Consider the following 25032-nt stretch of genomic DNA (forward strand, 5'->3'; position numbering starts at 1 on the left):
CTTCACTCGTTTGAAAGAAAATGTCTGCTTTACATGCAAGGCGAAGGATGGTAGTTTGTCTGTCCATAATTCTTTCAAGGAAAAAATGTTATTCATTCCATATACTTCCAGTTCTTGCTGGGTGGTGGTGCCTGCCTTTAATACCAGGATTTGGGAGGCAGAGGTAGGCAGATCTCTGTGAGTTCAAGGCCAGCCTGTTCGGCAGAGCAAGTTCCAGGACAGCCAAGGCTACACAGAGAATCCTTGTCTAGAAAAAAAGCAAACTAAACCAAAATCAAAACTGAAAACCTTCCAGTTCTAGTCAACATAGACATAATTATGACTATGTAAATAGAATTCCTCAGCATAAGCATCTTCCTTTATTATCAGAAGGACCGTGCACATGTCCCACATTTGCACCTCCAACATGAGTGTTAACAGTGTAAAAAACAAGTATTACCTTAACATTGTTGCAGAAAGACTTTGACCCCAAGGAAATTCACTGAAAGGGGCTAGGCCTACTAAGGGTCAATGGCCATTTGTGTGTGTGCATATGTGTTACGTGTGCACGTGAACTCATTCATGTGTACACAGGTGCAGAACTCTGTGTGTGTATATGTATTTGTGTGTGTATGTGTGTGTGTGTGTGTTTGAGCACACTTGTGTCAATTTGTTTACATGTGCATTGGGGTGAAGACTTAATGTCCCTGTGGTTTTCTTTTAATTTGCTTGGAGATATATATAAAATATATCTATATTTGAGACAGGGTCTCACTGTGTAGCTCTGGCTGCCTTGAACTCACAAAGCTCCACCTACCTCAAGCTCCCGAGCGCTGGGATTAAAGGCTGCACCATCACACTTGGCTCAGTACCCCTGTTTTTTAAGTGTCATGGGCCTTTTCTTTTTCTTTTTTTCTTAAGGATTTATTTATTTTTATTTTATGTATATTAGTGTTTGCCTGCTTGTATGTATGTGCATCACATGTGTACCTGGTGCCTGTGGAGGCCAGAAGGGGGTGTTCCTATTGCCTGAAAATGGAGTTGCAGCCCTGTGAGGCACTACCTGAATCCTGGGAACCAAAGCAGATTCTCTGCAAGGGCAGCCAGTGCTCTTAATGACTGAGCCATCTCTCCAGCTGGAGAGACTACTGCAAGCCTCTTTCTAGGTGTCAGGAAACAGGCACCCTAGCTCTACACCTCAGCCTTCTCTGAGAACAGGACAAACAGCCATCTGTCTCCTTCTCTAAGGCAAACAACTCTTTAAGCGAGGACACTGAGCTTACCGACCTAGGAGGCAATCACGTACTGAAATCTGGAGGGGAAAACAGTAGGCTAGACAGTTAAAAGTGCCTCACTTGGGACACTTGTGCACAACACCCATTGGAAACCGAGATGCCGCTCGGGGCTTCAAAATCACTTCCGGGGTGGGCGGGGGGCGCGTGGGTACTGGAGGAAGGCTTTAGGAAAGTTTACTAGTAAACTGGATCCCGGTCACTGACCAATTGGTAAAGAGCGACTGGACCTTGGACAGCCACCAAGCTGCGTGCTGGTGTAGGCGGCAGCACCGTGGACAGCGCCAAGCACCGCCGCTCCGGGAGCCAGGGGCGGGGAGAGAGGCGGCTTCATCAGCTGATGCCTTACGTAGCGCTGGATCCCCACTTTGCTAAGGCAGGTCCGGGTGGGCGCGCCAGCGTGCATTTTCGGAGTAGCTACCCCAGGCATGGTGGAGAGAGGCCAGCGCAGGGCAGAAGACCATCTCTAGAAAGCAGGTACCTGCGTGGCTTCTTCAGCATCCGGCTGTTCCCCAGGGCGCCACTGCCCGGAGAAGGGGGGTGGGGGAGCGGGCAGGGAGCAATCCTGGACCAGCGACTGTTCTGACGCACCAGCTGGGTTCCAGGAATCCACCGGCAGAGACGATCCCAAGGATGCTCTGCTGCGGGAGACCAGACAGCGGTCTCCGCCGAGGTGAGGAAACGCAGGCATGTGATAGATTAGGCGGGCCCTGGCTTCTAGACTCAGCCCCTTGGGTCTTCTTTCCAAATCCCTAAGGATACGGAGACTGCGCGGCTTGCAGCCTAGCTCCTCTCTGCCACGGTCTCCTCCAGACTCTCACTGTTTGGAGATTGGGGCCAGGGTCACAGCTCTTGGCAGAAACCTCTCCACTAGTCAGTGGTCGCAAACATCTCTAGATTGACTCCCGTGGGCTCGGTGGCTACACTGAATCTGAACGCAGGTGTCCTGGACCAGCGATGGATCTGCCTGTAAACTTGACCTCCTTTTCCCTCTCCACTCCCTCTTCTTTGGAACCCAATCGCAGCCTGGGTGCGGAAGACCTGCGCCCTAGTCGGCCCTTTCTCTCAGTTTTCCGAGTGCTAGTTCTGACCTTGCTAGGCTTTCTAGCCGCGGCCACATTTGCTTGGAACCTGCTGGTGCTGGCCACCATCCTCAGGGTACGCACCTTCCACCGCGTCCCACACAACCTGGTGGCGTCTATGGCCATCTCGGATGTGCTGGTGGCTGCGCTGGTCATGCCACTGAGTCTGGTGCACGAACTGTCCGGGCGCCGCTGGCAGCTGGGCCGGCGGCTGTGCCAGCTGTGGATAGCGTGTGACGTGCTCTGCTGCACAGCCAGCATCTGGAATGTGACAGCCATAGCCCTGGACCGCTACTGGTCGATCACACGCCACCTGGAGTACACACTCCGTGCCCGCAAGCGCATCTCCAACGTGATGATCATGCTCACCTGGGCACTCTCTGCGGTCATCTCTCTGACCCCGCTACTGTTCGGCTGGGGGGAGACGTACTCTGAGCTCAGCGAGGAGTGCCAGGTCAGTCGCGAGCCTTCCTACACCGTGTTCTCTACCGTGGGCGCCTTCTACCTGCCGCTGTGCGTGGTGCTCTTTGTGTACTGGAAGATTTATAAGGCCGCGAAGTTCCGCGTGGGCTCCAGGAAGACCAACAGCGTCTCCCCCGTTCCTGAAGCTGTGGAGGTGGGTGCTACAAGGATCGCTAAAAATACTTCACTTGCATCTGCAAAGGCTTTCTTCTCAGCAGACCTCCCCCGAAGTCTATGGAAGGTGAAACTCTCCAGTTTAGGAAGATGTAGGCAAGGGAGGGCGCAAGCGCCAGAGACTACCTTTGCTTTAAGCTCTGAATTACAGAGTCCCTCCCATGCTGAGTGTCTGGTGGGTTGTTTTCTTATGTGGGAAATGTAGGGTTTGTGATCATATCCTATCGGGTCCACTTTGGCACTAAAGCTCTGTGGATGGACAGCATCCCTTATAGAACATCTGGTGAAGCTGGTGTCTGGGGGGACACTGGCTCAGTACCCCGGGAGGGGAGGGGAACGAAATGAAAAAAAAAAAAAAACCTGCCTTTTTCTGCATTAGTAGTGAGGGAGGGTCCGAGGAGGGAAGATTAGAATGATTGACAGGATGATTGCCACATAGCAGGCACATCGGTTGTGTTCTAGGCTATTTTGCAAATTATTATTTCTAGGTTGTCATTTATCATTCTTCAGTGTCCTGTCTAATCACCCCCCCTCCCAAGATTAAAGACAACTGTTTACTGTCATCTTGGTCCCTGCGTTCGGTGTCTGCTTTCCTTGCTTATGGTTTGGACCACTGCCTTCTGGGCCTATTTACTGCAGCCTCATCAGACCATGGGCACCACTGAGGATCATCTGGTCAATCTGCCTTCCCTTTGAGTAATATGCAGGAAGAAATTCAAGTTTCAGAACAGATAGCTCCCCCAGCTACCTATGGCTGACATTTGAAGCAGACAGTCTCTACAAGGAAGTCCAGTTTCCATCCTCTGCCACCCACAGTTCCCTGTCTGCCTCTCCTTAACTCCTGGAAATCTGACTTGGTGATTCAGTGTTCTCAAGCTCCAGGAAAAGGAGCCAGCTCCCTACCCATTGCTGAGGGCCTCACTTATGTACTGAAGTTAGATCAGACAAGAATACAGTCCCGGTTTTCTGTTGCTGGGCTCTGGGACAGCAGAATACTTTAACTGAATGTGCTGAGAGTGTTGTACTGGCTTGATGTAAAGGTAAGCCTAAGTAAATGGTGGTTCTTTGTGAAGACCTTGTCAGCGTGGCTGCATTCCTAGTCATCCAAGCTTAGGGCACAATAGGTGGAGGAGGCAGGGGAAGGGGCAAAGGGAGACATGGCTCCCTGTTCCTCCATCTAGAGCAGTGGTCCTCCACCAAGGACAATGTCTGGACGGCCTGGTGATTCCTAATAGCACAGGATGGCCCCACAACAAAGAATTTTGAGGACCAGAATTCACTGAACTGAATTTTGGAAACTCTACTGTATCCATCCACCAGAGAGCCCAGAGCTAGGTTCTAAACAGCCTTAGGCAACTAAAGCTTGGGTTCCACCTCTGTTTCCCTGGTAACAGAATGCTTTGCTCTTCCTTGGAATTTAAATTACCATTTTTTTTTTTTTAAAAAAAGGTGAAGGTTGTTCTGTCTCTAGCCTGAGTAGAGACCTGGCATTTCAAGCAGCCAAAACGGAGGCGGAAGGGATAAATCGCCCCTAATGAGACAATGTACTTTTCCTTTCCAGGGGCCTCTTCTCTGGCGCAGCCCCTTTCAGAATCCGCCTGCTGTAACTTGCCCGTTTTCTTCTTTTTATCTATTTCTCTTTCTTTCAGACACTGGCCCAAGGCCCAGGGTGCTTTCCCTGGTTCTCCAGTCTGTCCCGCGTTCTCTCTGAACTCCCTCTCTTCTCCCTGGGGCCTCTTGCTGACCGCCATCGCGAACAGCATGATGCTTTCCCTCCCTCTTCCCCATTTCCCATCCATTGGCAGCTGCGGAGACTCACAGCTTCCCCGCCCTGTTGTTTTTCTCTTAAACTCCAATAAAATTGTCCCCAACTTCCTTTCTAGTCTGCTTCTAAATTCTTTTATGAATGAGTGATGAGACTGACAGTCTCAAAGGTGAGCCTCAGTTTCCCCAGGAACACACCCAGACACCAATTACGAACCCCTTTGGGCGCTCTTGGTCTCATTAATAAAATAACTTAGGAGTAGAATCAAATGGAAACACAAGACAAGTCTCGCCTTAAAACCCGGCTGCTGCCCAGAGACGGAGGAGAGGAAGGGAAAAGCCATTCAGTTTAAGCCTGTTGTAGAGGTCGGATGAAAGGTGGATAGGAGGCCATGGGGTGGGGAGGAGGCTTTAGGAAGAGTAAGGAAGTCCAAAATGTTGGGGGAGGGAGCCCAACGTCTTAAGGAAAGCACGCTTAGAAAAGAGACAGAAGGGAGAAGAGAAGAGGTTACACTTAGGAAAGGAGCAGACAAAACAATGTGGTTGCAGCCTGGTAAGCTACTGTGTGGGACTCGGGGAAGAAAATCTCAGTACCTCATTAAAGGACTGATTATTTCACCTACCTCTGCAGCATGGCTTAAGGAAGCCTCAGTTCCTAGGGGTGGTTTCTTGGCCAAGTGAATGATCCTGCTCAACTGAATGTTAGGTCTCCATTCAGGCCAGAGACTCCAGTCTCTTGATCACTTTTTTCCCCCTACTCTAACAACAGGGAGATGCTGGGTAGGTCCATTAGTGATTGGGGGTTGGGGCTCATTACAAGTAGTGACAGAAGACTACCAGTCAAAGGAACAAAGCTGTGATTACTGACCTGAGGCTGGGGAGCATGGCTCAGTCAGTGTGTACTTTTTTTTTTTAACATTTCTTGGGGAACTGGAGGGATGGCTCAGTTGTTAAGAGCATCCGCAGTTCTTCCAAATAACCTCGGTGGGATTTTCAGCACCCACATCTGTAACTCCAGTTCCAGGGGATCAAATGCCCTCTTCTGGCCTCTGGGGGCACTGCATGCACATGGTACACAGACATAGACGGAGGCAAAACACTCAGATATTAAAATAATTAAAAACAAGCATTTTGCAAGTGCCCATGGAGGCCAGAGGAAGGTGCCGGGTCCCCTCCAGCTCTCTGTAGACTGATCTTCTCTTCTCCTTCCTAGTGCAGGGACTAGAGGTGTAACTCACCATACCCAGTTTATTTGGTGCTCAAGATTGTATCTGGGGCTTGCGCATGCTGTAAGCATGCTACCAACTGAACTAAATCCCTAGCCTCAGTACATTTTTAAAAATTTTATATGTACAGGTGTTTGTCTATATGTGTATCTGTGTGCCACATGTGTGCCTGGTGTGTGTGGAGGCTAGAAAAGGGTGTTGGATCCCCTAGAACTGAAGGTGGAAATGGTTGCGAGCTGCTTTGTGGACACTGGGATTTAACCTGGGTCCTCTGGAAAAGGATCCAGTGCTTTTAACCACTGAGCTATCTCTCCAGCCCCCTTGGCACACTGTTATCAGTGTAAAAGGACAGGTTTCTGGGGACTCGGATGCAGCTGTGAGAGTGCATTGGGCTGCAGTTCCTCCTGCTTGTGGGGCGTCTCCAGGGACTTCAGGCCCCTCACTGTCTTTTCAGTAATGCTCTGGTCTCTAGTGTAAGCGTTCTTAGCTACAGTCTCATCACGAGTGGCAGCACAGTTCCTTTGGAAACAGCCAATGCTCATTGAACTCTAGGAGTCACAGATGGAAGGGGCTGTCTTCTCACCACCAGAATCCATGTTCTCTCAAACCTTTGAGAAATGTGCTGCATAGCCTCAGATTGGTCTTTTATTTGCTCTTTATCACCCGGCACAAACGAATCATTCTGTCTATCTGTTATTTGTTTATGGTAGGGTCTTCCTATATAACACAGGCTACCCTGGAATTCCTTATGTAGCCCAGGTTGGCCTTAACCTTGAAAATCTTCCTTCCTTAGCCTCCAAAATAGATTACAGCACCTACTATGCCCAGCAACAAAGTATTTTGTTAAAGAAAAATTTCGTTAGGTTTACTATTTTAAATTTACTGCAAACCAGGTTACCTTTGCCTTTCAGATGTCTTGTTTTTTCATTGTTTTACATTTTTTTTGTGTGTGTGCCTCCATGCACACATGTAAATCAGAAGACAACTGGTTGGAGTTGGTTCTCTGTTTCCAACCAGTGCATTCCAGGGCTCAGACTTAGGTCATCAAGGTTGGCGGAAAATGTCTTTACCTGTTGAGCCAACCAGCCATTCTCGGGTACTTTTTATTTCATTTGTTTTTAATTACTTTATTTTATGTGTTATAGGTGTTTTGCCTGCATATATGTATGTATACTATGTGTGTGCCCAGTACATGCAAAGTTCAGAAGAGAGTGTTGAATTCCCTGGAATTGGAGTTACAAATAGTATTGGCCTGCTATATGGGCTGGAATCAAACCCAGGTCCTTTGGTTGAGCAGTTGAGCAGTGGTTTTATAATATATGTATGTTTTGTTTTGTTTTTGAGACAGGGTCTCTCTATGTATCCCTGGCTGTCCTGGAACTCACTGTGTAGACCAGGCAGGCCTCAAATTTGGAGACCTGCCTTCCTCTGCCTCCTCAGGGCTGGGATAAAAGGGGCGGAGCCACCACACCTAGCTGAGCAGCCAATGCTCTTAACTGCTGAGCCGGCTCTCCAGCCCACCCCCAAGTAACTTTTAAATTACATACCAAATGAGTTAACTTTCTATAGTGTGAGGGTTAAAGGTAGCTTTAACCCAGTACAAGCAGGGCATCCACAGTGTAGGCAGATGTCCTCTGAAGTTAGAAGGATGGGGACTTAGTGACTGATTATGTCCCCTTTGGAATGACTTTAGTGAGCAGATTTTGAATAGTGAAATTGTTTATCAGTTAATATGAGATATTGATTTTATTTATTTATTTATTTATTCATTTATTTTTTGAGACAGGGTTTCTTTGTGTAACAGTCCTAGCTGTCCTGGAACTTTCTTTGTAGAGCAGGCTGGCCTCGAACTCACAGAGATTCACCTGCCTTTACTTCCCAAGTGCTGGTATTAAAGACATACACCACCACCACCTGGCTATTATTTTTATTTTTAATGTTTTATTAATTAATCAATTAATTTTTCCCAGCCCAATCACAGTTTCTCCTCCTTCCCTCCCTCCTCTTCGCCCAGTTCCTCTCCCAAGCTCCCCCATCCACTCCCTCTCTCTTCCCTTCAGAAAAAGACAGGCCTCCCATGGATACCAGCCACCTCTGCCATATCCAGTTGCAGCAAGACTACACACCTCCTTTCCTAGTAAGGCTGGATGGAGCAACCCAGCAGGAGGAAAGGGTCTTAATAGCAGGAAACAGAGTAAGAGACAGTTTCTGTTCCCTCTGCCAGGAGTCCCACTATCTGGGACTATGGGGGTCCAGCCCCTCAATAATCCCCTCCCAGGGTCCGGAAAGAATCTACAACCAGCTGATAATTAATCTTTGATGATATAAGATGAATCTAGGTACATGAAACTCCTTGGTCCATACACTTTATTATTCTGTGTCAGTTCTCTCTATATACAGCTTCTATTCTGCTCTCGTGCCTAGCTCCTTTCTTGCCTGATTTCTCTCTACATTTATCTGCTGTCCCCTCTAAGTTCTAACTTAATTCTCTCATCTTAGTTCTGCCCCATCCGGGTTCTCATCCATCTAGTTCTTTCCCATCTTAGCTCCTCTCCCATCTCCTTCTCTCTCATCTTGTTCTTCCCCATCTGGCTCTTCCTCATCTTCCATCTTGTTCCTCTGGTACTCTCTTCTAGCCCTTCAATCTAGTTCTTCCCCATCTCAGTTTGTTCCTCTCCAGTTCTTACCCATCTAGTTCTTCCATTCTCTTTTCCCCCCTCTCTCTCTTCCTCTCAGTCTCCTTATTCTCTCAGTTCTCCCCTGAGTCTCTCAGAAATCCAGTTATAAACCCAAGCAATAGCAATCCTCTGGCAGAGCAAGTCACCAGGCTTGAATTCTTACAGGGTCATAAAGGCAGATAAGAGTTTTCCCCAGACAGTGACTACTAGGCTTTCTTTTACAATCCAAAATGAGAGTGGTAAAGGAGGAGGTCACCTGAGAACTAATGATCGGTTAGTATATCAAAAAGGGAATTTATGTGCTCAATCTACATTCCTAGAAGTGGTTAGGTAAGAAGTTAGGAGTCTTTGATGTTAATAATAGAAAAGGAGGGTCGCTGGGCAGTGGTGGTGCATGCCTTTAATTCCAGCACTCGGGAGGCAGAGCCAGGCGGATCTCTATGAGTTCGAGGCCAGCCTGGGCTACCAAGTGAGAGTGAGTTCCAGCAAAGGCGCAAAGCTACACAGAGAAACCCTGTCTTGTAAAAAAAAAAAAAAAAAAAAAAAGAAAAGAAAAGAAAAGAAAAGGAGGGTCTCAGGTTACACAAGAAATAAAGCTATCTGCCTGACCTAGGGAACATTCATGTTTCCACAAGGGTGTTACCTTAGTTCAGGAAATTGTTTGGCCTTGGATGCTTGATAGGTAATTTAGATAAATACAGTTAGGAGTTCTTGGAAGCATGCATAGCATTACAAGAAAATCACTATAGGAACCAGCTAATATATATACAAAAGCTAAGATATCACCAAGACTTCTTAAGCCATAGCTTGACCTTCGGAAAAGTCCTTGACTTTTCCCAAGTAGTAGCTTTTGTGATAGTAGCTGAATTCCATTACATTTTCCTGCAGCTTGCAGCATCCCATGAGAAGACCAAGCCACACAATTGCAACACACGTGCAGAGGGCCCATGTAATTTCTCTGGTTGGTGGTTCAGTCTCCGTGAGCCCTCAAGAGGCCAGGTTAGTTGACTCTGTGTTTTCCCATGGTATCCTTGGCCCCTCTGGCTTGCATAATCCTTCCTCCCACTCTTCCACAGGATTTCCTAAGGTCCGTCTAATGTTGGGCTTTGGGTCTCGGCACCTGTTTCCATCCGTTGCTGGTTGAAGCTTCTCTATTGACAGTTGGGCTAGGCAGCAGTCTATGAATATAGTAGAGCATCATTAGGAATCATTTCATTGACTTCTTTTTTACCAGTCATGTTTGGTTCTATCCTAGGACTCTGGGCTGTCCAGTCTCTTGGTTCTGGTCCTCCAGACATTGTCAGAGGTGGGCTCCCTCTGACAGTGTGGGTCTTGAGTTGGACCAGTCATTGGTTGGCCACTCCCATAATTTCTGCACCACCTTTGTCCCACCATATCTTACAGGCAGGACAAATTGTAGGTCAGAGATTATATGCCTGGGTTGGGGTCCCAATCTTTCCACTGGAAGTCTTGTCTGGTTACAGGAGATGACCAGTTCAGGCTCCATATTTCCCATTACTCAGAGTCTTAGCTAGGGTCGCCCTCATAGATTCCTGGGAGTTTCCAGTGCACTCAGTTTCTAGCTTGAGATATTGATTCTTTTAAGGTGCCTTCTACTAATAGATTATGAAAGATATAGATAAGTGATAGATGACAGTGGTAGATGATAGATAACAGATAATTAATACATGATAGATATGAAGAGATGAAAGACAGATAGACAACTGATAGATAATCTGTTAGTACATGGGTCTTATCTAGTCTCCCACATCTCTGGGTACAGAGGCTTAGTCAGGTGTATCCAGAAAACCTCATCTCACACAGATCACTGGCTTTTACTTTTTAAGGCTATTTGGAAATGTCTAGCCTCATATCGAGTATTTTCTAAGTTGCTAGGTTCATTGTTCCATTTACTTCTAATTTTTTAGTCCCTCTAAATTGAAAGAAAAGACTGAGCCAGGCATGGTGGTGAATGCCTTTAATTCCAGTGCTTGGGAGGCAGAGGCAGGAAGATGTCTGTGAGTTCGAGGCCAGACTGGTCTGCATAGTGAGTTCCAGGACAGCCAAGGCTACACAGAGAACCCAGTTGCAAAAAGACAAACAAAAAAGGAGAGAGAGAGAGAGAGAGAGAGAGAGAGAGAGAGAGAGAGAGAGAGAAAAGAAGAAGAAGAAGGAGAAGAAGAAGAAGAAGAAGAAGAAGAAGAAGAAGAAGAAGAAGAAGAAGAAGAAGAAGAAGAAGAAGAAGAAGAAGGAGAAGAAGAAGAAGAAGAAGAAGAAGAAGAAGAAGACTGGGCTTCAGCTAAGGCTTCATTCCATCAGCTGTGGGCTTCTGTTCCACACAAATGCTGCATGGATGCTAAATCTATTCTCTGTCTTTGTTTGCTTTGCAATTTTGCACCTTTGTTCAGTCATCCCATGCAAGGGAAGCTTCTGAAAGCACCTTATGTAATCCATATTCTATCTTTATCTTTATGCTTAAATTTCCACAATTGGCTTAGATAACTCTTTTCCTCTCTGTCCTCCTTTTAAATATTTCCAAATCGGAAGAGATGTCAACTCAGGCTGTGACAGATCCTGGTAATATCGTTTGTTTGATAGTCTAATTAAATTCTGAATTCTACAACACATTTCTGCTCTTTTCTCTGAAGTTTAGGGAAAAAATTCCCTTATGCCCCTAACTCTGGTGTAGGCTTTGAATTTACAGTTTATAGATCTGACTTTATATCTAGTGAGTTTACAGAATGCTTCAATTTTTCGTGAACAAAAAAATCTTGAAGAAAGGGCAGTTCATTTAGGAAGTTGATGAGCTCCCAGAACATGCTAGAGAGAGAGACCCCAAGTGGGCAGTGTTGTAAGGCCTCTGGATATCAATTAAACAAGCCGACTGGGGCTAGACAGAGATGGCTCTGTGATTAAGAGTACTTGCTGTTCTTGTAGAGGACCTGAGTTCAGTCCTGGCACTCATATCTGGCAGCTTACAACTCCAGCTCCAGGTGACCTAATACCTTCTAATAGACTCTGAGAGCACCTGCTTGTAGATGCACATTCGCACACACACAACGAATCTTTAAAACAAAAAAGCATGCAACTGTAGATGCTGCAAGTTAATTGCACAGCATGGTGGTGTTTGCCGGTACTGCACTTTGACACCAACTACACCTTATCCCAAGATCTAATCCAAGACCCAACAGCAGACTTCTAGCTGAGCCTCTAGTTACTTGAAGCAAACACCTCAATATGGTGATCTGGCACAAAGACATCCTTATTTGCAAATTCTGGGATAGCAATAGGAGCTCAGGGGGCCAGCAGGAACCCAAAGAACCAGGAGTGCCTGAACAAAAGGTACTTGGACCTGGGGTCCAGTGAATGCCTTTTGGTGGGGAGATATCATGGCAGGTCCTAGAAATGGTCTCAGTGTTACCTTTAAAACTGCCCAAAGGTGGCACAGCTGTGACCCAAAGGCTGAGATGAAAAGAACTAGTGAATCTATGGCCTAGGCAGTAAGAAAAATGTAAGATGAAGTCTAAAATAGGTCTTTTAATAAAAAAAAAAAAAAAAACCCAAAGCCAGATATTGGTGTAAATGCTGAACGGATCAGAGACAAAGGAACAAGCCACAGCCACGTCTCACCTCGCCAACTCCACGAACCCTCTGAATGTCTCTGAAGCTCTCCAGCTGAAAAGCCTTTAGTTCCTGTCTCCGCATGCCTTATATACCTTCCTCCTCCCAGCTGCATTACTTACTTCCCAGTACTGGGATTAAAGGCGCGTGCCACCACTGCCTGGCTCTGTTGCTCTCCTAGACTGAGTCAATCACATGTAGTCCAGGGTGGCTTTCAACTCGCAGAGATCCAGATGGATCTCTGCCTCCCAAGGATTAAAGGTGTGTGCCACCACTGCCTGGCTTCTATGTTTAATCTAGTGGCTTTTTCTATTCTCTGATCTTAAGGCAAATTTTATTAGAGCACACAATACATCACCACAGAGAAATCCCATCATCCCTAACTGTTCTTAGGAGAAGGGAAATCATGATTATCTCTATGAATTCAGAATGATCGGGCTCAGGGTGGGTGGTCATTCTGTGAGGCAGAGGCCAATGTCATCTGTAGAGTGTGAGTGCTCAAAATGATTGGTGCTCAGAGTCAGGTTTCTAGGGTGACTGTGACTTGATTGGCTGGCTCCTGAGTGAAGGCTGATGATTACTGGCTTGTTTATAAGCATGTGCTCTGGGAACTGCATTGTCCTTGATCAGAGGAAGAGATTTAGACAACCAGCAAGCCTCCTTGTTACCATAGCTACAGCACAAGCAGTCTGTCCCTGAGTCACCACCACGGAGAGCCTTCTTCGAATCTGGGAATCTGTTTCTTGAGTGTTCTGGCAGGTCCAGGTGACCTGTCTTGCAAATCATCTGAACCCACCCTTTAGAGCTGAGAGTCTCTGTCCCCCAACTCTGGCACCACAAAGCAGGGGAAAGAGCATGCTAGATTTTTAGTAAAATCATAAACCATTATTTAGCATATCAATATTTTTTTTTTTTTTTTGGTTTTTCGAGACAGGGTTTCTCTGTGTAGCTTTGCGCCTTTCCTGGAACTCGCTTGGTAGTCCAGGCTGGCCTCGAACTCACAGAGATCCGCCTGCCTCTGCCTCCCGAGTGCTGGGATTAAAGGCGTGCGCCACCACCGCCCGGCGCATATCAATATTTTTAAAAACAAAACAAACAAAACCCAAGAGCTTTGGCAAGTGGTACCTGTCCCCAAATAACTCAGTTTTGAAAGACAAAAGGCTGGTAAAGGTAGAAACTTTCTGTGAGTCTGAAATTGTGCAACACCCGTTCTAAGTGTGTGTCAAAGTTGAGAGGATCTGGCTTGGTCTGACTGCTTACTCTGTGTTAGCCTTATTCTCTCTTCCTGAGATCTGCTAATGAGTGTGCTAAACTCTTATGGCAATTGGTACAGGTCATTCTACAGACCCAGTTAGGTGCTTTACTGTAGCCATTGATTGGAAGAGAGCAGACAGCCAAGGTCTGGAAGGCAGGGTGAGCACCCAAACGCGAAAACGAGAGAAAGTGGAAACTCTTCAAATAGCCAGGATCTCCTACCAATGGACCTGACAGCTCCATGGACAGTGATTTCAATCATTGAGCTCACTTGTGGGAGTCTGGGGAGGTACTGTTGTTGAACACAGCACCAGAACATGGCCTGGGAGAAGGATCCATGTTTCACTTGGAAGTGTGTCCTGGTTAGTTGACATCGCCTGGAGTGAACTGGGAAGAGGTGGAACCTCAATTGAGACACTGCCCAAATCAGATTGTCCTGTGGCCATGTCTGTGAGAGAAGATCTTGACTGATGAGTGATGTGGGAGGGTCCAGCCCACTGTGGGCAGCACCATGCCTAGGAAGGTGAGCATGGGCTGTATGGGAAAGCTAGCTGAGCATGAGGCTGTGAGTCAGCAATCAGCACTCCTCTGTGGTTTCTGCTTTAACGCCTGCTTAGGTCCTGCCTTGACTTTCTCACTGATGAAGAGTGACCTGGAAGTGTAAACTAAAATCAACCCTTTCCTCTCTGAGTTGCTTTGGGTTGTGGTGTTTATCACAGCAACAGAATGAAAACAGAATTTGGGGTGGGGGTGTGCTTTTCTGGGAAATATGGAGCTCTGTTACTAAACTCTGAAGAATTCCTGATGCAAAAACATGCCCCAGTGTTTCCATGTCTCCAGCACCCCTAGTATCACAGCACTCCATGTTTTCTTTTTTTCTTTCTTTATTGTCAATTGATATTTATTAATTAAAATGGTTCCGCAATAAGATACTTGACCTTCTTTATGCAGAACAAAAGAGGTATTATATGACCTTACAAAATTATTTCTTTTTTTATCAGTTACTTTGTATTCTTTTTTAATTTAATTTTCAGTATTATTATTATTATTTTTCCTATGATTAACCCTACTTGGTTATGATTTATTTTTTTTAATGCCAAATGCCATTTATTGAAGGAGGGAGGAGGTCTTAAATACAGGCTTACAGCACAATGGGAGAACCCTGGAGGGCAGAAGTTCGATACAGATGTTTTACAATCTTGCATCTAAGCTGTTAACGCCCATTATGCAGGATACACAGACAAGGAACTTCCCTTAAGCATTCAGGAGGGTGGAACCCAGCAGGGAATTAGCATAGGGAGGATATCAAGGTCAAGGTCAGCAAGCAAGGCAACAGTTACCCAAACAGGGGCCAGGGCCCTACAGGCCCCCCTTTTACTAAAAAATGAGCTTCTGACTTAGGTTGAGTGGGACGTCAGCAGGTCACCTTACCCATCATGGAGACACTTGCACAGGCCACACAAGCGCTCTGTCTTAGGTTGCACCAGGCCACACAGGCGCTCTGTCTTAGGTTGCACCCCATGTTTTCAGTGTCCTCACTGTTGCTGTTACCCTCAGGTTGCCAGCAGTTCTGTGGCCACCAGCAATGCCCAGTTTGGCCCATGAAAATAAAAAGGAGTGATGAAGACTTCCTGAGGGAGGAAGAGTCAGAGGGAGGACCTCCTGGGAGTCCTGAGGGAGTCTGTTCTCTCCTTCTATCATGAAGTCTACAGGAATAGAACTCAGGTCATCAGGCTTGGTGGCAAGCACCTTTACCTACTGAGCCCCGCACCTGCTGTCTTAGTGAGGGTTTCTGTTACTGTGAAGAGACACCACGACCACAGCACCTCCTGTAAAGGAAACACTGAATTGGGTGGCTTATAGTTTCAGAGGTTTAGTCCATTATCATCATGGCGGGACATGGAGGTGTGCAGGCAGACATGGTGCTAGAGAAGAAGCTGAGAGTAGATGAGGAGCTACATCTGGATCCTGTAGGTAACAGGAAGTGCTCTCAGTGTCACACTGAGTGAAGCTTGAGCAAAGGAGACCTCAAAGTCTACCTCGACAGTGGGCCCTCTCTGAGGCTAGACAGTAGCAGTAAGCCACAGCCAGTTAGCCTCCAGAGGGCAAAGGAAAATCACTGACCTCCACATGGTGCCATGTAGCTGGTTGAGTTAGGGTACCTGGTGTGAGAGATATGGTAAATGAATTTTCAGTCTTCACTATTTTGTTTATAATAAGCTCATTAGGATATACATATATAGTATAGTATATAATATATATGGATATGTATATACTTTTTTTCTGTTAAATTACCTGACAGAAACAACTCAAGGGAGAAAAGCTTTGCATTGGCTCATGGTCTGGGGGTGCAATCTATCAGGGCAGGGAGGTCATAGTGGCAGGAGCCTGAGGTCTGTGCAGCTCACACTGTCTGTGCAGCTGGGAAGCAGAACGAGGCTGATGATGGTGCTCCGCTCACTCTGTCCTTTTATTTAGTCTGGGACCCCAGCCTATGGGATGGTGCTACCCACACTGAGGGTGTGTCTTCCCTCACAGACAAGCCTAGAAGTTAGCCTCCAGGTTGATTTGGACTCCACCCAGTTTGTGAACCCGTCTTCTGTGTCTTTGCCACCAAATCCACATGCCTCATGCTCTAGTTTCTGTTACGTCGCTGTGAGAAACTCGGACTTGGGAGAGGGGAGTGTCTATTTGAGCCTATAATGCCAGACCACAGTCCATCATTAAGGGAAGTCAAGGCAGGAGCTTGAAGGCCGGCCTGCTTCCTAGCCCACACAGCCTCACCTCACCTCTAACTGAGGAATTCACTTCACAGCCCAAGAAGGACAGCAGGAAACATGGAGGATGCTTCTTGCTGGCTGGCTTGGCAGATGGCTTAGTCCAGTGGTTCTCAACCTTCCTAGTGCTGCGACCCTTTAGGACAGTTCCTCATGTTGTGGTGAATCCCAACCATAAAATTATTTTCATTGCTACTTCATAACTGCAATTTTACTATTGTTATGAATCATAATGTAAATGTTTTTGGAGGCAGAGGTTTGCCAGAGGGGTCACAACCCACAGGTTGAGAACTACTGGCTGAAACTCAGCTAGTTTTATTATTATACAATTCAGGATGACTTGCCTAGGGATGATATTGCCCATAGTAGGCTGGGCAAACACACACACACACACACACACACACACACACACACACACACACACCACAGGCCAATCTGATCTAGGCAATTTCTCAATTAAGGCTTTCCTCTCAGATGATTCTGCCTTATGCCAAGTTGACAGCTAAAGCTAACCAGGACACCCCACGTTCTGCTTATTTTTGCTGCCCCTTTAGCTGATGAGATAGCCACAAACTCACTTGCGTTGAACTCTGGTGTTGCAGCATCCTCCCTTTTCTAAGATGCAGACCCCCTGGCGCAGCCAATGCACTACTCTGCCCCTAGTTTATGGGATCCCCCACCTAAACTCCAACACTTCCTTTGGAGCGGCTTGTGGGGCTCAGGCCCACCCGTACCTGAGTTCAGCTTGGCCATCACCTGGCAGGTGTGAAGAGTCTGTCCCTTACAAAGTGTCTGTTTGTACTTTGCAGGTGAAGGATGCTACACAACAGCCCGAGATGGTGTTCACTGTCCGCCACGCCACTGTGACCTTCCAGACAGAAGGGGACACGTGGCGGGAGCAGAAGGAGCAGAGGGCAGCCCTCATGGTGGGCATCCTCATCGGGGTGTTTGTGCTCTGCTGGTTTCCTTTCTTTGTCACAGAGCTCATCGGTCCCCTGTGCTCCTGGGACATCCCTGCCATCTGGAAGAGCATCTTCCTGTGGTTGGGCTATTCCAACTCCTTCTTCAACCCCCTCATCTACACAGCCTTCAACAGGAGCTACAGCAGTGCTTTCAAGGTCTTCTTCTCTAAGCAACAGTGAGGGGCCGTCTGGGAGTGCCTTCTTCCCGTAGCTCAATGGACTGTCCCGTTCCATGAACCTTTGCAGTCTGCCCAGCAGTGCTGAGGACAAGATCTGTCTGCCAAGGGCACCAGGGTCACATCAGAGCTCAGCTCACTTCACGTCTGTGCTCATAGGTTGGGAGTTGTCTTCTCCTGAAGGCTCTGGTGGCTTATGCTCTCCCTCACTCTGTACCAGCAGCCACGGACTTGGCCCACAAAGTGCCCACCCAATCCTCCTCTAAATTCACTCTAGCGTGGCCATGAGAAAAGCTGACCAGAGCAGACAGGAGGGAGGAGAGAGGGAGTGAACCAGCTCCGGCAGTTAGAGAGGCAGAAACAATGACAAGACCTAGAGCTGCCGGCAATCACACACACCTGTAAACCCAGCACTCGGGAGACTAAGGCAGGGCAATCTCAAATTTCAAGCCAGCTTGGGCTACATAAAGGGTTCAAAACCAGCCTGGGCTATCTAACGACAACAACAAAATATTGCAGAGCAGCAGATACGGCCTAACTTCCCAGAATAGCTAGTCATCACGTCAGAGTTCTGCTCTGTGGTTCGAGTGTATGCCCTAATACTTCCTGGGCCCTTCCTGATATCCAACCACAAAATTCTGTCCCTAAACATAGCAAAGCACAGTCCCACTTGTGAGGACAGTGATTGTTGTCTTTACTGTTTTGTTCATGGTAAACACACACACACACACACACACACACACACACACACACACACACACACACACACTGCAGAAAAGGACAGTTTCCAGTTAAAATAAACTTAGTCACCTTGGAACTGGAAAAATGAAATATTTCCTTTCATTCTGAAACAACTGTTCATGGAAAAATAGGAAAAAAATCCACTAATGTCACAGAATTTGTCAAAATTATTTATTTGCTGTGGGTTGTATTTTTGTTTTGTTTTGTTTTGTTTTGTTTTTTAGAGACAGGGTTTCTCTGTGTAGTTTTTGGTGCCTTTCCTGGAACTCACTCTGTAGCCCAGGCTGGCCTCGAACTCACAGAGATCCGCCTGGCTCTGCCTCCCAAGTGCTGGGATTAAAGGCATGTAGCACCCCCGCCTGGCTGCTGTGGGTTTTTCTTTGTGTAATTCCTTCAAATGTTTCTGGCCTTAGTGTTTCATCCCTGGATAAATAAGGCTCCAGGTTAGTGATAGCTATGAACTGTTGACTTCTCAATACAGTTTCACAGTTGGTGACTACAAGGGTCTGTTTGTCCATCAGTAACACTCAGTAATAGGAGTGCTGGTGGTCACTTTGTTGTTGTGGTTTTGTTGGTATATAAGATTGGCAAACAAGGGTCACTTATGGCCTCTCTCAAGGTGGCAATGTAACTGGTGAGTCTGGAGAGTCTGGTAAAGACAGAGTGTTTACATGGTCACAGAAAACCTTGGCTGCACCCACACCTCCAAAGGCAGCCCGAGGGAGCTCTGAGAGCATTATCAAAACAGCTAAAGTGATAAACGGAACCCCGTGTGTGCTGACTTTTCCTGCAAACCGAGGGTGGAGGCATCAGAACCCACAGAGCTGTGGACCCCTCTCAGCACTTGGTTCTCAGCAAAATCCTGAGTGAGCAAAAGGACCCGTGAGAAATATCATGCTGCTTTTACAGCCGTGGAGGGGCTGTTACCTCACGAATCCTCATCCAGGGCGTGGGCCCTCAGAGCTAGCCGGATGATGATGCCGGTGTGGAGAGCTGGTGTGTTTCTTCAGTTGACTGGAAGTGCAGCAGCTCCATCCTTAAGACTTTTGGGGGTTTGTTTGGTTTTCGGGTTTTTTTTTTTTTTTTTGAGATAGGGTTTCTCTGTGTAACAGCTCTGGCTGTCCTAGAAGAAATCCACCTGCCTCTGCCTCCTGAGTGCTGGGATTAAAGGCGTGCACCACCACCGCCTGGCTAAGAGTTTTTAAGTATTCATTTGTGTTTAAGACAGGGCCTCACTAAGTAGTCTTGGCTGTCCTGGAACCTACTGTATAGTCCAGACTGATCTTAAACTCACAGAGAGCTGCCTGCTTCTGCCTTTGCTCTAAAGGTATGCACTACCATACCTGGACCAAGAATTTTTTAAGTACAAAAATTTCCAATACTCTGGGGCCCTTTTTCTTGGAGCAGCGGCCTGAACCAGTCACACATCCTACACTTAGGGACAGGGTCTAATCCAGGCTGGAAATCGAACAGAATGGCTCACATATCCATGACTGTTCTCATAACCAGGGTTTGCTAAGTGTTTGAACAAAAGCTTTGCTTTTCGTTGTTTTTGTTTTTTGGCTTTAGTCAGACATAAGAAGTGTTTTGTTTTTGTTTGTTTTTTTGAGTCAGTCCTACGAAAACAATTTACATAGAATGTTCTAAACTGTGCAAATTCTGCACTGTGTCATCCTTCACTCTCCCCTCTCAGTCTTTAGATGGATGGAAAGGAGGGATGTGCTAGTCTCTCTCCCCTTCTCTGTAGCTGCATGTGTAAAGATATCTAGCCACTAGCGCCCGCCCACTCAGCTGCATGCTGAGATCCCGACAGTCACTTTAGCCCATCCTTACCACCCGGAGGCTTCTGACTGCCACCACTTTTATCACCACACAGGGCAGCTTTGCCCATAGCACCTCAATTTAAGACAAACCTCTTACTCATCATTCAAAACGTCTACAAACTCTTGGGCAATAAAACTCCATTATATTCCATGTCCCCGACTCCTCAAGTGCACAAATGAAAACTATGTATTGTAACGTGAACGTCCAGGCATATTATACTGTATATAATAAATTATACCCATCAACATTCCAAAATAGAAAATTTGTGGTAATTTCTTTGTGGCTTTGACATGAAGTTATCTTGGATTTCCTGCAAATACAACTTTTTATACGAGAGTGTGAATGGATCTAGGGTGTTAGACAGCCAGCAGCGTGACTGTGGACATGCTGAATGTGGACTCCTGTCTGTATGAAAGCAATGGAATGGAGAACTTAACTGGGATCTCCTTGGATTTTTCCTTACTTCTGTGTATATCTTACTTGGCATACTAGACCCATAAATACTTTAAAATACAGACTTACTTACTTTCTTATTTTCTCTGTCCCCAAGATCACCTGGAACCAGAGGGATCACTGGGCATTATTGCTTTTCCTTGTTATAATGGGGGATGTGTTTGTTGAGTACCCACAAGTAAAGGAATGGACACAGCATATGGAATCCAGTGCAAAATGTACCGTGTCTGTCTATTTGAGATTCCTGGTGGGATTTCTCATCCAGTCCCAAATTTCAGTATTTATCTTACTGTTTTTTCTTAAAGGTTTATTTGAGCCTGGAGAGATGGCTCAGTGGTTAAGAGCACATACCGCACTTGCAAATCACCTGAATTCTATTCCCAGCATCCACAGCAGGTGACTCACAGCCACATGTAACTCCATCTCTATGGGATCTGATACCTCCAGCCTGAGCAGGCACCTGTGCACATACACACATGTGCAAACCTACACATAGGCACACCTAATTTTCAAAATAAAAACTATAATGATTTCTTACCTTTATTTTTATTTTATTTGTATGATTGTCTACTATGTGGATGCAGTGCCTAAGTAAGCCAGAAGAGGGGACCAAATCTCCTGGGACCAGAGTTACAGATGGTTGTAAGCCACCATGTGGGTATTAGGAACTGAACTCAGGTCCTTTGGAAGAGGAGCTAGTACTCTTAACCACTGAGCCATCTCCAGCCCCAACATCTTTTTAAGGTTCATTTCTTTTAAGCCTTTCATTAAGACTGAGGAAGAGGTGAGATCTGAGTGCCCCTCACTGCCCCATGATTCTATACACTCTAGTTAGAAGATGATATGATCAAATTAACTGAATCTCTAACTGAGGCTATTATTAGTCTCTTCATAAGATGAACTTGTACATTATCATTTAGACATACTTATCATCTCCCAGACAACACTTAAATCTACAAATGTTACCTAGGGCATGGAGCACATAATACACAAGAAGTAAATAGCAATTAATTATTGTGCTTTCATCTCAATGCAAGGATGTATTGACAAACACATCACAAGGTGCATATGTTGATTTGTGTCTCTAGTATGCAATTCAAATATTTGTGGAGTGCTTCCCATTGCTCTTATAAAATATTTTTTAAATTATGTGTGTATGTGTGTGGGCTTGTGCATGTGAGTGCAGGTGCCTATGATGACCAGAGGCAACAGACCCCTTGAGGCTGGAGTTACAGGCAATGGTGAGCCGCCTGATGTGAGTGCTGGAAACTGAACTCAGGTCCTCTGCAAGAGCAACAAGTGCTCTTAACCACTGAGCATCTCTCCACCCTGTTTCCATTGCTCTTGAAGGCTAGTGTGTGGTAGGGTTAGTGGTCCATGAAAGCCACAGCTGAAGTCAGTCACTAGGAAACCAGTGCCCATTCCTTGGGCCCATACTGTCAGGACCACTTTTCTCAGACAGGCTTGAGGAGGCCCAAGATTCCCTGTAGGTCCTCTTGAGGGTGAGTAGGAGCATGCTTATAGAACCGAGAAAGAAGTCCCAGCTCTGCTGTCCCATTACAGACAACACACTAAGGGGATGCTCTCCTGTGATGGATGACCTGAGTCTTTCTGGGTCATCTGAAGGCTTGTATTTTCCAGGTACAGTAGTGACAAGTGAGAAGATATTTCTGGGTCTATCAGCACTGGGATCATTCAGTGGACTTTAAAAATATTTGTTTGTGTGTGTGTGTGTGTGTGTGTGTGTGTGTGTGTGTGTGTGTGTATGAGAGAGAGAGAGAGAGAGAGAGAGAGAGAGAGAGAGAGAGAGAGAGAGAGAGAGAGAGAGAGAGATGTGCAGTACCCAGGAAGGCCAGAAGAAGAAGGCATTGGATCTCCTGGAGCTGAGTTAGGGGTGGTTCTGAGCCAGCTGATGTAGCTGATGTGAGTGCTGGGCTCTAAACTCAGGTCTATTGACAGAACAGTATGTGCTCTTACCTTCTGGGCCACTTATCCAGGCTCCAGACTTACCCTTGAGATGAACTTGGGATCAGTCATTTATTCCTAGAGGAGCACTTTAGTTTCTGTGTGGATTCTGTTGAGATCATGATATTGTCCTCACACAAGGGAGCATGAGTACCACACCGGACCAGCCACACAGAGACAACATGGGACTGGCAGTCAGGCGGGAATGTGGGGGGAAGTGAGTTGTTGTCCCGAAGTCTGTTTCATACTAGACAGCGGAGTCCCTGCTGTTCTTCCTTACCGGCTTCTGCCTGATGCACAGGGCAGTTCCTGTGATGTTTGTCTGTCTTCCTACATCTACAGGGCACCGACTCAGGACCTGCAACCTCCTGTCTTCACTGTGCACATGAGGCACCAGAGCTGAGGGCACAGCCATGATGGGTAGGTCGAGTGAATCCCCTAAGAAACGTGGATCTCAGCTCCTGTTTCCAGCCATCCTCCTGAGGAGAAAATGGCTCCCTTCCCAAGGTGGATGAAGATCCTTGGGATACACTTGGTTGGGTGCCTCTAGTGTACCAATGGCACCGTGCCCCCTTCCCATCATTTTTGAAGCCTTGGCCTAAGATTCCCCCTCACCTTCTGCACATGATGCTCACTCTAGAGACCAGAGGCAAAAGGGTACTTGCTGCTGCTCTTCCATGCATGGCTCGGGTGTGGCTGCAGCTCAGACCAGAAGACACACTTTCTGCCTGAGGAGCCCCAAGGCTGCAGAAGAAAGGGGGGGGGGGCTGTTCTCATGGCTTGTGTGAGCAGCTGCCTTTTGGAAGGTTTCACCCCTGGCTCCTTCGGGACACTAGTTGAGCTCCCCTCATGGCCATAAAGCGTTGAGCTCCGATAGCTCAGTGATTTCTAAGCTTCCCGGTTTCCCTCCACCGGGAGGTGGTGGCTACTTCCTTAGGCACCAGTTCCATGCCAGGGCCAGGTGTTCTGTATTTGGGAACTGACCCCGGAAAGCACAAAGGGGAGGGAGGCCAGCCTGTGGTGGTGTACTCCAGCAGGCACCAGGAAAGAACTGCAGACTTCTGGGGACCTCAGCAGTGACTCATCGGGAACAAGGGATTTGGGATAACTGTACAGGAATCTGCTGATGCCCTCCGGAGTGTTTAACTTTTGACATGTCCAGAACAGGCCAAAAGGTTCCCTCCCCTAGTGTAGTGAAAGACGCAGAACTCACTTACAGAGGCCATTGTGTGGAAATGGGCTATCCACTCAATAAGCCAAGGGGTGTGGGTGGGGAGATGGTCCATCCAACACTGGGACCTCTCACCACTGCTTCCTGGAGTCCATAGGACAGTTTGTCTCCATTCAAACAAGCTTGTGCAGGACTTTTGCCAACTCCTAGTGTTAACTCCGCAGGGCAAGAGGAAGACCACTGCCACAATTCTAAGCCAAATATGAAGCGAGCTTTAATTAACCACTGGCCAGTGTAGGCTGACTTTTCTGTCCTGCCAGCCAGCTCCCAAATAATTACAGAGAGACTGCTTATTAATTATGAAACCTTGGCCGATAGCTTAGGTTTGTTTCTAGCTAGCTCTTACAAGTTAAATTAACCCATTTCTATTCATCTATGTGCTGCCCTGAGGCTCGTTTACCTCATCTATGTATTGCCCATCCTTCTCACTGTGTCTGGTGGTGTCTCCTCATGACTCCACCCTTCTTCTTCCCAGTGTTCTCTCTACCCTGAGAATCCTGCCTAGCTATTGGCTGGTCAGATTTTTATTAAACCAATCAGAGTGACACATATTCACAGTGTACAAAAGGATTATTCCACAACAGGCCAGGATGATGGAACTGTAGCCAGATCCTTTCCTGGGTTCCCAGAAAATGGCAATGAGTCACATTTTGCAGAGGCTTAAAAAGGCAGCCCCATAAGGTCACCGTATTTCCCATCAGGTCCAATCAGGAGCGAGCATATATCCTGATATATTTCCTGTCTGCATATGTCACCCCTACAGGGGATCAAGAACATCAGGTGTAGTTGGGTCAACCAAACTTGTTTAGGGGAGTGAAAACATGCGGCTTGTTATCTCCCATAAACAATAGCCTCCAGCATTTCAATAACTATCTGTCCTTGAGCAAGGGGCTTACGGGTTAGAGGCATTTTGTTTCATGGATCTCTTAGGCACAGTAATTAAAATTAAATTAATTAAAATTAAAACACTGTTGACTCCCATTCTAGAACCACTTACAGAAAGTACTTTCAGCTTCTCTGTGGTAAATGTTCCTGCTTTCTGGTATAAACCCCACGGGAAAGAGGAGCAATGAACAGGAACTGAGGTGGGTTTTTTTTTGTTTTGTTTTTCTTCTGGTGAGAACTGTCTACTTTGGGGGGAGTGCTGGATAATTCTAACTGTTAACTGACAACCTAGAAACACCTGAGCAGACAGTTTCTCTCTCCTTTTTTCATTTTTAGACAGGTTCTCGCTTCCTAGTGGGCCTGAACCTTGCTATGTAGACAAGGCTGTCCTCAAACTCAGAGAGATGCATCCACCTACCCTTCCCTCCTGATTGCAGGTCTAAAAGCGTGTGCCACTGTGCCCCAGGCATTGAAAGAGTTTCAGTG

General features: G+C 46.7%; 1 protein-coding gene across 1 annotated transcript; it reads left to right on the forward strand.

Moving 5' to 3' along the window:
• Window positions 1-1484: 1484 nt before the first annotated feature.
• Htr5a (5-hydroxytryptamine receptor 5A) lies at window positions 1485-18367 on the forward strand. The gene is made up of 2 exons (XM_028864207.2): window positions 1485-2969; window positions 17119-18367. Exons 1-2 carry the CDS (start codon window positions 2229-2231, stop codon window positions 17449-17451), a joined length of 1074 nt encoding a protein of 357 aa, XP_028720040.1. The 5' UTR covers window positions 1485-2228; the 3' UTR covers window positions 17452-18367.
• The last annotated feature ends 6665 nt before the right edge of the window (window positions 18368-25032 follow it).

This window comes from Peromyscus leucopus, chromosome 3 (assembly GCF_004664715.2).
Source record: "Peromyscus leucopus breed LL Stock chromosome 3, UCI_PerLeu_2.1, whole genome shotgun sequence".
NCBI lineage: Eukaryota > Metazoa > Chordata > Mammalia > Rodentia > Cricetidae > Peromyscus > Peromyscus leucopus.